Source organism: Schistosoma haematobium, chromosome 3 (assembly GCF_000699445.3).
Source record: "Schistosoma haematobium chromosome 3, whole genome shotgun sequence".
In the NCBI taxonomy this organism is placed as follows: Eukaryota; Metazoa; Platyhelminthes; class Trematoda; order Strigeidida; family Schistosomatidae; genus Schistosoma; species Schistosoma haematobium.
Window position 1 is genome coordinate 1,523,383 of NC_067198.1, and position 16,357 is coordinate 1,539,739.

Consider the following 16,357-nt stretch of genomic DNA (forward strand, 5'->3'; position numbering starts at 1 on the left):
GATTTATATGTCGCATATCTATTTGATACCTGTTTGTACCAATGGTTATGCATTTAAATAAATAACTTCCATAGGAATACGTATATTTTAGCTAAAAAAAACATCTATCCAAACATCCACACACACATCTACAAATAAAAATGTATAAAATAGAGGAAGACAAAAGTGTAAAAATAAACAAGCAAACAACAACAACAAAACGTCTATCTATTAATCATCAAATAAACATTTTAAAAAAATAAAACCATGAGAAAACACAAACCGTTAAGGCAAAATCAAACAAACAAAAACTCTATTATCGAGACAGAGAGAGGGGGGGGAGAAAAAAAAGGAAAAGAAAAAAAATACAAAAATAACTTGAATCGATTATTTTTGTTTGTATTGTGTACAATAAACAAATAAACAAAAACAAAACAAACAATGAAACTTTTGAAATGATGAATTCTTCTTAGAGAATCTTGCCAACAACATATTCTTATTACATGAATTCACTTCTATAAATTTTAATAGAATAACATAGAAATCCATTTAGTTCATTTACTATTAAAGGAGACAATAGAAAAATTGCACAAAGAAATCATAATCATTTAAAGAAGATTATCGTCTGACGTAGATACCCATCGTACTTCTGAAGATAGATAGATATATTTCAAAAATTTACACAAAAATACTATATGGTTTAAAATTAAACAAAAAAAAATAAGAAGAGAGAATATGAAGGTGAGATCTAGGAATTTATGAACAACCTTTGATTAACGCGCTACAGTGATCTCGAAACAATCCATTTAATCACTAGGACCAAATGAGCTTTATACACTAATATAAGGAATAAACATTAGTTATAATACCAAAATGCTCTTTAACCAAATGAATGAGTGAATTTCACGTCAAAAAATAAATCCAAAATTTGTTATCTTCAATCTGATTGGTTCATTCATAAATAATAGTCTCACCAATAGCAATTTCACACTAAAACCCAAGATCGGTTATCTTCAATCTGATTGGTTCATTCATCAATTCTAGTCTCACCAATAGGAATTTCGCGCCAAAATCCAAAATCGGTTATCTTCAATCTGATTGGTTCATTCATAAATTATTGTTACGAAATCTGTTTTTTTGTGGTGCTTTTTGTTTATTGAAATATGTTAATCATAAGAATCTTTGGCATCATATAAATCATTTATTCTATTTCATTATTGATTCTACACAAGTAAAACAATTTCATACTTATACTTGTCTTGTTGCTAACTGCTTTCTTTCTATTTTCTTTCGTATTGTTTGAAATATTACTAATTGATTATTCATTAATGATAACATAAGATGAATACCTTCAATAAGATATTGATTCGATGAAAGATTACATAATAATGATAGATTATTAATTCCTTCATTTAATTTAATACAATAAATAGGTACTAATGTTTCTGCCATGAAAATCATCAAATGTCCTGTATTAAATGACATTAGAATATGTTGAGATATGGAATGATTGAAATGATCATCTAAGTATTCTGCAGTATTATGATGATGATGATGATCATCATCATCATCATCATCTTCATTATGAAAAGTACATTTCGATTGAATTGGTGTTGATGTTAATAAAATTTGTGTAACAATTATTTGATTTAATTCATTACTACTTATATGATTATAATCAGTAGTATAAATAAATGGTGAAATTTCTAATAATTTTTCACCGATTGAATTAAATAAACTTAATTTAGGTCCAATTTCTTCTTTATTTATATTAGATTGATTGATTTTTATAATAACATTCCATTGTATATAAATTAAACCTAATCTAGGTGATATAAGTAGATGATTGACAGTAGTATATCTATTTCTATGTAAAAATATCTTTTCTGTATTTGGATATATCTCAAATGGATAATGTATTTCATTTATAATATTTGATTCGATTGTATTCAATTTAAGTACACGTGACCAATTTGATAATTTTACACTAAATAAATATAGATCATGATTAGCATTTGTTGCCATGACACCTGTATCTAAGGCAATATTTAATGCAACACATGTTACTGGGTTACCATATAAATTTCCATAGAAAATTTTTATTATTTTTGCTAAACGTTTTGATTTTTTAGATTTATATGAATGAAATGGATAAAATGGTATACCAGCATTTTTATATTGTAAATGATAATTCATTTTAGGTAAATAGATTGTATTGAATAATAATCTTGATGATGATGATGGTGATGATCCAGTTTCATCAAAAGATCGATAACATGAAGGATGTTCCTTTTGATCATGTTCATCATGTATAGTCTTTGGATCAAAATTCATTGATAGATCATCTTGACTACCAAAAAACTTATTACTATTTAATAATTTTCTTTGATTAAATGATGATAATAATGAATCATTAATAAAAGGTGAATGATCATATCGAAACTCTATGAGATCTTCTTCTTCATCACGATCATCATTATGATCATAATCATGATCACGATCACGATCATCATTATCTTCTTCATTTAAAATATCAAAATCCCATATAGCACATGTACCATCACGACTACCAGTAATAATATAATAATGTGTTCTAATTGAATTCTTATATTGATCTATTAAGAATTTATTGATTTTATTAAAATCACCATGATATGTAAATGATTGTCGATCAATTAAATTATATGCTGAATCCATAGCAACACAACTAATTGTATCTATATGTGGACTTGTTAATAAAGCATGAATTTTTGATTGATACATATTATATATAGTTAAACGTCCATCCCATCTTCCACCAATAAATAACCATTTATCATCATACGTTAATGCAAATAATTGTGAACCAATAGTATTTAAAGATGAAGATTGTTTTGTATTAGATAAATTTAAAGAAAATATTTCATCAAGTTTAAAATTATTTATATTTTCAATGAAATGAATCCATGATGAATCAAATGGTCCAACAGAGCTATTGTGAAAATATGAAATAAGAACAAAAACAAAATTATCAGAAAAGGAAGGTTTTGTGGAGATTTTAGTAATTTTTTTCTCAAATAGTTGAATTCATGAGTCAATTGAAGTTAGACCATTATGGAAAACTTGGAAGTACTTGATGGCTGTTTCATTCTAGTGTGGAACTCATCAGCAGTATGCATCCATGATCTCGTATCGCGAGATTCGAACCTAGAACCTAGCAATCTTAACCGTTAGACTACTGAAATTGTCGGCATCCAATAGTACTTGTTTGAAATTTAATTCATGTTAAACAGAAATGATTGGTAATTAACAATGGAATTCAAGAAAGAGCTCTCTAATTAAACAATTGCGAACTGGATGGGATGTGCTTACACACCCCTGTTGACATTTACATCCAGAATCAACACATAGTACCTTTTGTTTTGTTCATACACCTAACACATCATTCACTTATCTATTGAGTTCTGATATTCACTTCTAGATATGATGTAACTCTGATTAAAACGTTTATGACTTAATAGACATATCATGACAATCTTCACAAGATGTAAACATACATCGAAAAGAGATTGATCAAATAAGTGCAGTTCTAAACTTCAATGGGAAGAATCAAACAAATCAAATATGCATCAAGATTTAAGTAGTATTTACATATTTAGTAAAATTTATAAAAGAAATATTGGTGAAATTATAATTTATGAACGGACCAATCAGGTATAAGATAATAGGTCTTGGATTTTTGGCGCAAAATCAATTCATCCATTTGGTTTGTGGAGACTGTACTAATTTTTATAGTTGAATTCATGAATCGATCTAAGCTACATCGCTATTGAAAATTCTCAAGCACTGAATGGCCATTTCGTCTTAATGTGGGATTCTTCAACAGTGAATATCCACGATCTCGCACCAAATGAACTCGAACCAAGGACCTATTGCTTCGTGCAAACGCCTAACCTCTAGACCGCTGAGCTGGCATTCGAAGGTGTTAATCTCTAATTTCAATCGATCCACGATCCTGCGTAACCCTTCATACATTACCTTAAAGTGTATAACTGTCTAACACCTGACATGGAGTGAACTCCACTGGGCAAGGTTTCTCACTGAAACACCAGGAGACCCATTCTGAGGCTAGTCACTAGCGGGCATATGATCGTTATAAGTATGGGGATTTGTGAGGATCGTAGTATTTTCACAGTTGAAATTTTTCCTCACAAATATGATATTCCAACTTTCAAGCAATTCATGTATTTCAGTTGTTGAGATCATGAGTCAATTGAAGCTAGACCACCATGGAAAACCTGGAAGCACTGGACAACGGTTTCATCCTATTGTGAGACACTTCATCAAAGCGCATCCACTTTAAATGACCAGATAATATTATCAGCTGTTATAGAAAAAAATTATGTCGTGTTGTATAATACCTCTTACATATTGAATAGAGATTTAATGAAGCGTAGTGTTTGATTAGCTAGTTATTTTATGGTGTAGTTAATCCTCACTTACTTACTTATTTACTTAATTACTCGTGTTACCTTTCATGGAAGAGCGTGGACCATCAGACAGGATTCTTTAACCAACTCCGTTCTGACCTCCTCTTTCCATTTATTCCTACATTCAGTTTATTCTTTTGAAACCCGCCTGCAATATCCGACACAATATATTCCATGGCTTTCCTCTTTTCGTTTTGATTTCAGGATTCTAATATAACACTTCCCTAGTAATACAGTTTGATGATTTCCACAATGTTTTTCCTATCCAATGTCTTTTCTTAATTTCCTCTTTAAATGGGAGCTGGTTTGTTCTCTCCCACAGAAGGCTGTTGCTGATATTACCCGGCCAATTGATGTTGAGTATCCTGCGTAGACAACTATTTAAAAATACTTGTACATTTTTGATGATGGTTGTAGTAGTTCTTCAGTTTTCAGCACTGTACAGTATCACTGTGTTCATATTGAAGATTTGGACTTTGATATTAGTTGATAGTTGTTTTGAGTTCTATATGTTCTTCAACCATAGGAATGCTGCCCCTTACTTTCCAAATCCCTACCTTTACATCTACATCAAATCCTTCTTGTTCAATAATGACTAATTTATATAAAACTCAATGAGGATGATCTAGATACAATAGTCAACAATAACATACAACTGAAATCTGATAGAAACTAATACTTAACATTAGATTCAAACTATTGAATTTTTTGGAAAAACTCAATTACCAGTCACTTACTTACGCCTGTTACTCAAAATGGAGCATAGGTCACCGACCAGCAATCTCCAACCCACTTTGTCATGGGCCTTCCTCTCTAGTTCCATCCAATTCTTGTTCAATTTTCTTATGTCTGTCTCCATTTCTTGACGTAATGTGTTCTTTGGTCTTCCGTTTCCCCTTTGGCCCTGACAATTCCATGTGAGGGCTTGTCTTGTGACGCAGTTGGGTGCTTTCCTCAATGTGTGTCCTATCCACTTCCACAGCTTCTTCCTCATTTCTTCCTCAGCTTGAATCTGGTTTGTTCTCTCCCACAGTACGTTGTTGCTAGTTGTGTCTGGCCAACGGATCCAAAGTATGTTGTGTAGACAACTGTTAATAAACACTTGTATCTTCTGGATGATGGCTTTCGTAGTTCTCCAGGTTTCCACCCCATACAGTAGAACTGTGTTGACATTTGCGTTGAAAATTCTGACCTTGGTGTTGGTTGACAGACAGTCGTTTTGAGTTCTAGATATCCTTCAATTGTAAATATGCTGCTCTTGCTTTGACGATCCGCGCCTTCACATTTGCATCAGATCCACCATGTTCATCAATGATGCTGCCCAAATATGTAAAGGTTTTTACATCTTCCAAATTTTCTCCGTCAATTGTGACCGGATTGGTGCATGGTGTGTTGTATTGGAAAATCTCAATTACCAGTTATTCACTTGGCATTGTTTTACTTATATCTTCCAATTGTTACTTAGGACTGCAATTGATCAGTTTCACGTTGGCATATGTACATCCTGTGTAGATTGCTTTAAATCACATGCTGGGTTCTTTTTTAAGCAAAAATGGATAGTGGCTAGCGGTGGAATCCAGGACAATCGACACTTCGTCTTATTTGGGAATCGTCAGCCGGGTATACCTTCATCCCAGAGTTGATGGGAATCACTCCAAGACTTGAACCCAGTATTGTTCCCTTCAAACGCCATCGCGTTCTTCACTTAGCTACTAAGTCCTGATATTTCAGTTAAAAAAAAAACATTTTATTGATTAATTTAAGATAATTCCTACCAATCAACTTACCCATATTGTGATGAACGATATGAATCATAGAATAAACCATATTGTTCTAAAGGTTCAATATTATTGTTCTTATATTCTATAGATTGTTGATCAGTTGGTATCCAGAAATATCGATCAATAATACCTCTACTATTAATAGTAAAAACAGCTGATGCTAAACGTTCCCAATTAGATTTTGGTAATTGATTTTCAGATATTGTTGTTGTTGTTAGTGGTAGTGGTGGTGGCGGTGTTGTAGTTGTTGCTGCCATTGTTGTTGTCACTAATCCAGCAGCAGCAGCTGCTGCTACTGCTGATAACATCGATGAATTCCCAGTAGAGAATAAACGAGTTTTTAATATATTTGTTGAACGATAAATATCTGTATAAGATAAATCTTTATTGATTGTATTCACTATAGTTGATTCTTGTTTAGATGGACAACAAAATGCTGGTATAACAATTAAATAGATTGAATTCAATTGAGTTATTGTATTCTCTTTTAATTTTAATGTTTCTATACTAATACCAATATCATTGATATTTGAATGTTTTATAGTACACCATTTATGATTGATGAATTCAATCTTATCAAATAATGTATGAGTATTGAATATTGAATGAAAATAATCATTTGGATTATTATCAGATAAAAGACGTTGAAAGAATGTTGTAGGCTTTGTACTGTTAGGTGTAGTACTAGTACTAGTACTACTACTACTACTACTACTACTACTACTACTACTATTAGTAGTATTAGTAGTAGTAGCAGTAGTAGTAGTAGATGTTGATTGTATTAAGGAGTTATGTTTGTGTATTGAATTGTCATGTTTAAGATTAGTATAAGTTAATAAACTAATAACAGGTAATCTACATTGATGAATTAATATAGATAACCATTCAGAATAGGTTAAACGTTTTGGATGTGGTACCTGTAATTATAGATTGAAAGAAAAATAATAATAATAAAATCATTATTAGCAAAGATGAATAGTGGTTAGTAGTGGAATCTAGGACAAGCGACACTTTGTCCTATTTGAATCTTGTCAGCTGGATATACCAACATCTCAGACTTGTTGATGTTCATATGGGGACTCGAACTCAACACCGTTTGTTTCAAACGTCATCACGTTATCCACTTTTAGCTACTGAATCCTAATAGAAACTAGCTTGTGCAATGGGGTGAAGTTTAAATTCATTTGATATTGTTTTACTTGAATCTTCTCATTGAGTTTTAAGACTGCAATTGACCAGTCTCTTATTGGCATATATGCATACTATGTGTATTGCCTCAATATTGCCTTAATTTACAAGTATTATAAGCTGAAGAGTCCCAAATAGGACGAAATGCACGTCCTGGATCCCAGTGCAAGCCTTTATCCATTTTTGCTTATGATGCTTGTAAATTAAGGCAATATCGAAGTAATACACATATGCCAATAAGAGGCTGATCAATCGCAGTCCTAAACATCAATGGAAAGATTCAAGTAAAACAATACCAAGTGAATTAAAATTATTATTGATTAGAAGTTTGTAAAAATTATTCTTCTTATCATAATGGTTTTTGGTCATGGTATGAAATATTCTGAGAAGCCCTCAAATGCCATGATAGGGCTGAGTGTGGGAAAGTCCGCTCTCTCACTCGTAAAGCTCTCATATGACCATGTGCATACAACCGCTGACAGGGAAGTCCTACTCACTGTATTCTCGTGGCATTACTGCTGTCTACTAAATTGATAGGATAGAAGGTGAATGTTCGACACTTCAACCGGGTTGATGGACACCGAGGATCCTGAATCCAAACAAAGGGTGCACATGCGCTCCAGGGTCCTGAATGAAAGAATGGAGTATGGATCAATCATTTGTCACCGGTTACTATGGGGGTGCATCTCCTTACGTTGCTCCACTGAATTGTGGAATAAACCTTTGGGTCAAAGGTTTGGAGAGTGGTCCCCTAATAAAACCACCTGCTTTGGTTTGAGCACCCGGACAATATCTCAGCCATATGGACTAGAGGTTAAGTGTTCGTTCGAGAGACCGAAGGTCTTGGGGTTTGAGTCTCGCGAGCAGGATCGTAGATGCACAATTTTAAGGAGTCGCATAATGGGACCGAACGGCCGTCTACTGTTTTCAGGTTTTTAATGGTGCTGTAGCTTAGATCTACTCATGAATTCAACTACTAAAAAGAAACAGAGATAATTAAATGATTATGACAAACACTAAACTGATCAGATAATTAAAATCATTTAATTTGAATAACTCGTACTGAACATGAATTAAATGTAGTCTGATTGGTGTATGGTGAAAAAGTTAGAATGTAACACAATATTTTACTAGATTAGTCAGTTTGCATACTTTACACATATGAATCTGTTAGTTCAATATTCTAATCTAGTCATTGAAGATCATTTGAATGTCAGATGTAATACTTCCTCCACAACTGATTGATCACTGGGTGGCGATCAATTTCATGTATATCAAGGCCTTATTTAGTGTAGATCGAATTCTATCAACCAAGCTGCAATGTGGTCACAAGTTTAAATGACTCAACACTGCAGGCACTATATATTGAGATTAGATGGTGGTTGGAGGTAGTCGATAGGAAACCCTGGACCCGGGTTTCGTGCTATTTGGCACTTGTCAGTGAGGTGTACCTGTAATCTTGAGGGAACTGGTGTTCCCTGGCGGATTCGATCTCGTGTCACCCAGCTTCACAGTCAGAGACGTTACCACTTGGATATCCGGGCCGCGACTGACCTCCTGTAGGACTGAGATGTAATAACAATTGATTGATCACTGGGTGGTGATCAATGTCATGTGTGTCAAGTCCTCCAAATAATATCAAATTAGCTTACGTTTGACAGGTTTCCCAACCAGCTGACTGACAGACTTCAGTAGTTGACTACAAGCAGCTATCGAGATTTCAATTCGTCTGACTTTGATCTAAATCATTTGGAGATTGTAAAACAGAAGTATTGTTTGATATTACCTGTAACCATACATCTAATCAAGTCATCTATAACCACAAGAAGTGATCCAAATCAATTCTAGTAATTTCAAGATGGTGGGAGATACAACCAAGACAAAGAACTAAACAATGACAGATTTAATGTCAACAAAAACCAATCAAACATCCAGGTCTAAAAGACAAGCTGTGAACCATATGTGAAGAAATTCAACGAATTCACTTCTACCTGAAGTTCGAGCTGATGACATCGTTCAGAAGAATGATGAAGGCTCCACGACTAAACCATCCAGCTCAGAGAACAAAATTACATCAAAAAGAAGTAATTTCTTTACAATCAGACAGTCAATCAACAACGTAGAACTTCGTACGTACGTACATCAGTTCGAGTTTCCTTACCACATTAGCACAGAGATACAATTGTCAATTCAAATCCCATAGTGGTAGACGTAGTAAATGTATAAGCAGTAATCGGAAACATTAGAGTTTGAAGATGTTATTTAAAGAGTATAATCCAGTGAAATAAATTTGGGAAGAGGAAAAAAGGGACATGAAGGATTCAGAAGATTAGAATTTGGGAGAACACAAAGAGTGGATGCACCTGTGCACACCATTGAAAACGATTTCGAGCCGTCACTTTCAAGGTCTCTAACCATCGGTTGCTATCGTCTCGCTGAATTTCTTTACAATACTATGACCTAGTTGATCAAAATCATTTGTTTAAATGATTTCGATAGGATTAAATTGAATGTTATTAATGAAAAATCATAAAAAACAAACAATCAAGGGTTTCATATATAAGAACTTTTGTCTAAATTTCATCGAATAGTTTCATAATATTTGGGCACCTTATTGATATGAGACATTAAAGAGGAAGGATGAATTTCAAGTAAATCCAACGTTTCATTTGGCTTTTTTCAAGAAAGTATATTCAAACATTAAAATTATCGAATATATATAAACAAGATGGTGGTTGGAGGTTTCGTGCTACTTGGAACTCGTCAGCAAAGTGTACCTGTAATCTTGACGGAACTGGCGCTTCTTTACGAATTCGATCCCGTGTCACCCAGCACCAGGTCCTTCAAGATTACAGGTACACCTTGTTGACCAGTGCCAAATAGCACGAAACCTAGATCGGGCAGGGTTTCCTGTTGACTACCTCCAACCACCATCTAGTCTCTACATAGTGCACGCAATGTCGAGTCACCTAGATTAGTGGCCACATTACAACTTGGTCGATAGTAATCAATCTGCACTAAGAAGGAATTGACACACATGACATTGGTTACCACCCAGTGACCAATCAATTGTGAATATATAAACAAACTACATGGTTCTCTGGTTCACTGCGTACTAAAAAGGTCATCCAATCAACATTTACGATGTTTAAAGTAGGTATTGGCTTTAGTGTTTAAGAGACTTGTGGTGTAAAACGAACACAATAATATTGGTACAAAAGTGGCAACGAATACATATGTGCCATATAAGTCAGTTGATTTGTGTGTGCGCTGTGATACTGCCCTGGTGCCCAGACCGAGGAAGGTCGTTTTCTAAGGGCGCCATACCCGGAGCCTTCGATCTGAAGGTCTGACCCACAAGCCATTGGAGTAACGTAAGGAGATGCAGTCCCATGGTAGCCAGTGACCAACAATAGGTTCATGAAACATTTTTTTCCTTCAGGATACTGGAGCCCATTTAAACCATTGGTTTGGAATGAGGGTTTACCAACTCCTGTAGATGGATCCTCCAAATCCACAAACACGGTTAAAGTGTTGGACATTCGCCTTTCGTCCTCTCAATTCCATAAACAACACACGTTGTGTGAGAACGCAATAAGTAGGACGTCCCTGACAGTGGCTATGTACGCGTGGCCATATGAAAGCATATGGAGTGGGAGAGCTAACTCTCCCTAACCTTGGCCGTATCAGGGTATTTGGGGACTTGAAGAAGACTTATCATATACGTAAGTAGTGTCTCTGAACAGTGAATTTTTAAAAGAACACATACAATCTTTTATATATAGATGATATGTCATAGAAATTATTTACTTACTTTAAGTAATTGACTTGGAGTTTGTCCAAAATTCTGTATCATACTTTCTAAAGCTTCACGTTCACATGAATTACTAATTTTATCTAAATCTACAGCACCTTCATATGTTACAAAATTGAATACATTCAATGCATTCACTGCATCTGGACCACGTTGTTTATAACTGTAAATAATGAAATAAATAAATATTAATTCATTTGTATTAATAGTTGACTTCATGAGTCATTTAAAGATAGAACACCATGAAAAACATGGAAGTACTGGACGCCTGTTTCGTCCTAGTATAGGATTCGTCAGCGGTGCGCATCTACAATCCCTCCTGGCAAGATTAGAACCCAGGACCTATTAATCTCGCACGCAAGCGCTTAATCACTAGACCACTGAGCTGGTAACCAACGGCGTTAATGTCTAACTTCAACCGATCCACGAAATTGAGCGACACGTCCACCATTGTCTTCAGGGAGTTACTATCTCACTGCATCTCATTAGAACTCACTAGAATCTCGCGGGGCGAGATCGTGGATGAGCATTGCTGAGGAGTCCCACAATGGGACGAAATAACCGTCCAATGCGTCCAGGTTTTTCATATTGGTCTATCTTCAATCGACTCATGATCTCAACCCCTCTGATAGGAACACATTATCAGTTCGACTGTGACGACGTATTTAATAATAATAATATGAGTAATTAATTAAAATTTACCCAAAAATTAAATCAATCCACAAATGTAAATGTGATGAAACATAATCAGATTCCAATGCACCACGATGTTTACGTATAAATTCTTCTGGTGTTGAAGCCCAATTCGGTAGTTCTACATCATGAATACGATTTTGATTATATTGACGAAAGCCTAAATCAAAATCTGTTTGTTTGTGAATAAAGAAAGAGTATAGTAATGTAAGTATAAGTTAATATTCCAATGGGAATGATAAATAAACTAATGAAAACATGACCATATAAGACTTAAGCTGGATAAGTACATGATGTGTTCATGTTGGTCATCTATAAATCTCAGGTTATTTCAAATGTCAGATGGGCCTTGTGGATATTATAGTAATTTCAATGGTTAAGATCAGGAGTCAATTGAAGCTAGACCACCATGGAAAACCTGGAAGCATTAGACGGCCGTTTCGTCCTATTGTGGGACTTCTCAGAAGTAAGCATCCATGATCCCGCCTAGCGAGATTAGAACCTAGAACCTATCAGTCTCGTGCGCGAAAGCTAAACATGTAGATCACTGAGCCGGCATCCAACGGTATTAATGTCTAACTTCAACTAATCCACGAAATTGAGCGAAACATCCACCATTGTCTTCAGTGAGTTACTATCCATGGTGGTCTAGCTTCAATTGACCCATGATCTTAACCATTGAAACATTTTGAACGTGACCAGAAGATGAACTTAAACTAGTTCTTCATGATTATTGAATCTATGTATTGAATATCAACTTAAGTACTTACTTACGCCTGTTACTCCCAGTGGAGCATAGGCCACCAACCGGCATTCTCCAACCAACTCACTCTGTCCTGGACCTTCCTTCCTAGTTCTATTCAATTGTTGTTCATTCTTCTCATTTCTGTCTCCATTTCTTGATGTAATGTGTTCTTCTTTGGCCTCCTTATCATCATTTGGTCTTGAGGATTCCAAGTGATGAGGTCTTGCCTTGTGACACAGGTTGGTGCTTTCCTCAATGTGTGTCCTATCCACTTCTAACACTTCTTCTTGATTTCTTCCTCTGCTGGAATCTGGTTTGTTCTCTCTCAATTTAGGTTGTTGCTGATAGTGTCCGAGGTATTTTGCGAAGACAACTCTGAATAAACATCTGTATCTTCTGGATGATTGCTTTCGTAGTTCCCCAATTTTCCTCTCCATACAATAGAACTGTCTTGACATTTGTATTGAAAATTCTAACCTTGGTGTTGGTTGACAGACAGTTGTTTTGAGTTCCAGATGTTATTCAACTCTAGATATGCTGATCTTACTTTGAAGATCCTCACCTTCACATCTGCATCAGATCTACAGTGTTTATCAATGATGCTGCTCAAATATGTAAAGATTTTTACATCTTCCAAATCTTCTCTGTCAAGTGTGATTTAATTGGTGAATATCAACTTACACCTTGATATATAAACCAGAAACAATTATCATAAAATGATTTCTGAAGTGATTACTTGGAATTCTAGTAAGAAGTTGTGATGATTATCAATCGAGGAGTTACGCGCAATGTGCACATATGCCAATAACAGATTGATCAATCGCAGTCTTAAACATCAATGAGAAGATTCAATTAAACAATACTAAGTACATTTAACCTTCACCCCATTGCACAAGCTAGTGCCTATCAGGAATCAGTAGCTAAGAGAGTAACGATCTGGAGTTCAGATCGAACGATACTACGGTACGAGTCCCAGAGTGAACACCAACAAGTCTGAGATGTAGGTACATCTAGCTGATGAGAGACCCAAATAGGACGAAGTTGTGTACGTCCTGAATTCCACTACTAATCACTAGTTATCTTTCCTTACAATCAATATTTATTTAGGTTTAAAAGTGTGATATAACTTACTATTACTGTTTCGTAGAAATTCAGGTAAAAAGAAAAATTCCGGAATTAACTCTTTGTTATCATTTGGATTATCTAATATAAAACGCCATGCTTTTGGAATAGAATAGAATTGACGATCTGCAACATCAAATCTATCATTTAAAAGAAAGAAAAAACAAAACAGATTGATCAATTTCAGTCCTTAACATCAATAGGAACATCTATGCAACCTATCAAAACTTAGTAGTTAAGTAAATGGATAACTCAATGGTGTCTGAAGTAAACGGTACTGGGTTCGAGTTATGGAGTGAAAATGCCAGGTTTGAAGCTTGGTCTTCTCCGTCTAGTTAGCGGGGCTAGGACGAATCAAATAGCTAGCCTACTGGTCATTGGTCACTGAGTCTTTGTTCTCGTTCGCAGATCAAGTGAACTCTTGATAGCTTCAAACCTAGCAGAAAATCAACTCTATAATTCAGGTATATTCAGATGATTAGTCTCAAATAAGACAAAAAGGCTCGTGTCCTTGATTCCACTACTAACCAATATCCAGCATACACATAAGCCAACAACAGAGACTATTCAATTGTAGTCTTAAACATCAATGGGATTATTCAAACAACCAATAAACAAAATGAACTATTAAGAAGTTTTGAAAAATCGATAAAACTTCCAATACCATTACACTCTAATAGGATTTCATGATTTCTGTTGAAGAATACGTAAAACTTATCCAGCTGAATGTATCAGCATCTCAGAGTTGATATTGATGTAATTAATTATTCTGAACATAGAAATAAATAGAATTTGTGTGAAAGAGCCTTACTGTAGGATAAAGTGACTATTGATTACTCTCGGGCATTCTCTTTCTTCTAGTGGTTGATTGGATTAAAAAGACCTTGATATTTGAGGAAAAGCACAGAATACAATGGACAGCTTGTATGCAACTAGACGATTTGAACTCTGCAGATGACCTGGCTATTCTATCCCATATGCACGAACAAATACAGATGAAAACAACCAGTGTAGCAGTAGCCTCTGCAGCAGTAATCCTCAACATACACAAGCGACAAAGCAAGATACTCAAATTCAGCACAGAGTGCAACCCAATCACACTTAATGGAGAAACTCTGAAAGAGGTGGAAAGTTTCACTTATCTGGGTAGCATCATCAATGAACAACGAGGATCTGATGTAGACGTAGAGGAAAAGATTGGAAAAGCAAGGACAGCATTCCTACAATTAAAGAACGATTGAAACTCGAAACAGCTGTCAACCAACATCAAAGTCAAATTCTTCAATACGAATGTCAACATAGTTCTACTGTATGAAGCTGAAACGTGGATGACTACTACAACAATCATCAAAAATGTACAAGTACTTATGAACAATTGTCTACGTAAAATGTTCAACGTCCGTAGACCGGATACCACCACCTATTGTAGGAGAGAATAAACCAGCTCCAAAATGAAGAGGAAATTAGTAAAAGATGTTGAAAGTGGATAGGACATACATTGTGGTTTTCATCAAACTGAACCTCGAGGCAAGTGTTATCTTGAAATCTTGAAATTCAAACGAAGAGAGGAGAGTCAATGAAAATATTGAGCCAGAAATTGTAGGTAAATATCAAAGGAATGAACAGCATGTAAAAACAAGGGGAAAGGGAAAGCCCGAACAGAGTTGGTTGAAGAATCCTGGTCGATGGTCTATGCCTCTCAACTAAGAGTAACAGGCCTCACTAAGTAAGTAACTCCTCCTGAAGCCTTTCTAGGATTACTATCAGTCCTAGTATTTTGTAAAAGAGGAAAGTTGGACATGGGTTTAACAACAGTATCTTATAAGAAATATTATAAACACTAACTGAATTATACTAACTTATTTCCATGTAAATTTACATGATACGTTGTAAACGGTTCCAAACGGACAAGATAATGCAAGACACCAGCAGCGCTTGAATAATGAGTTCCATGATGAAATTTTTGCATAACACCACTTGGATCTTCAAATGAATTATATCTTAGTAGGTAATATAACATAGAGAAAAAAAACAAAATCTCAATTAAAGCATTTAAATGTAAATGAATTCTACTGATTGAAATCATGAGTCAATTGAAGCTAGACCACCATGGAAAACCTGGGAACACTGGACGGCCGTCTCGTCCTAGTATGGGACTCCTCAGTAGTGCGCATCCACGATCCTGCACCCCGCGAGATTCGAACCCAGGACCTATCAGTCTCGCGCTGTCCAGTGCTTCCAGGTTTTCCATGGTGGTCTAGCTTCAAATGACTCATAATTTCAGTCAGTGAAATTTCTAAAAATCTCCACAAAACCCCTTCTGGTAAATGAATTCAATATATTGTAAATGTAATTAATGATAATACTGATTATCAATATTGGGTTGTGGAGATTGTTAAGTTTCTGATTGAGATTATGAATCGATCGATATTAGACTACCACCAGTGGAAACCTGGAAACACTGGACGGCCGTTTCGTCCTAGTACCAGACTCCCCAGAAGTGTGCATTCACGATCTCACACGCGGGGTTCGTACCCAGAATCTTGAACGCGAACTTCTGAGGAGC

General features: G+C 35.1%; 1 protein-coding gene across 1 annotated transcript in view; it reads right to left on the reverse strand.

Annotated features, from left to right (window-relative positions):
• Positions 1-1,227: 1,227 nt before the first annotated feature.
• Positions 1,228-16,357, reverse strand: part of NBEAL1 (Neurobeachin-like protein 1) — a gene marked incomplete at both ends in the record, with an annotated part of 111,695 nt that continues 96,565 nt past the window's right edge. The window contains 6 exons of the mRNA XM_051218922.1: positions 1,228-2,950; positions 6,236-7,146; positions 11,232-11,394; positions 11,934-12,096; positions 13,801-13,931; positions 15,651-15,791. Coding sequence (XP_051068652.1) covers positions 1,228-2,950; positions 6,236-7,146; positions 11,232-11,394; positions 11,934-12,096; positions 13,801-13,931; positions 15,651-15,791 — 3,232 coding nt within the window. The remainder of the gene's footprint in view (positions 2,951-6,235; positions 7,147-11,231; positions 11,395-11,933; positions 12,097-13,800; positions 13,932-15,650; positions 15,792-16,357) is intronic.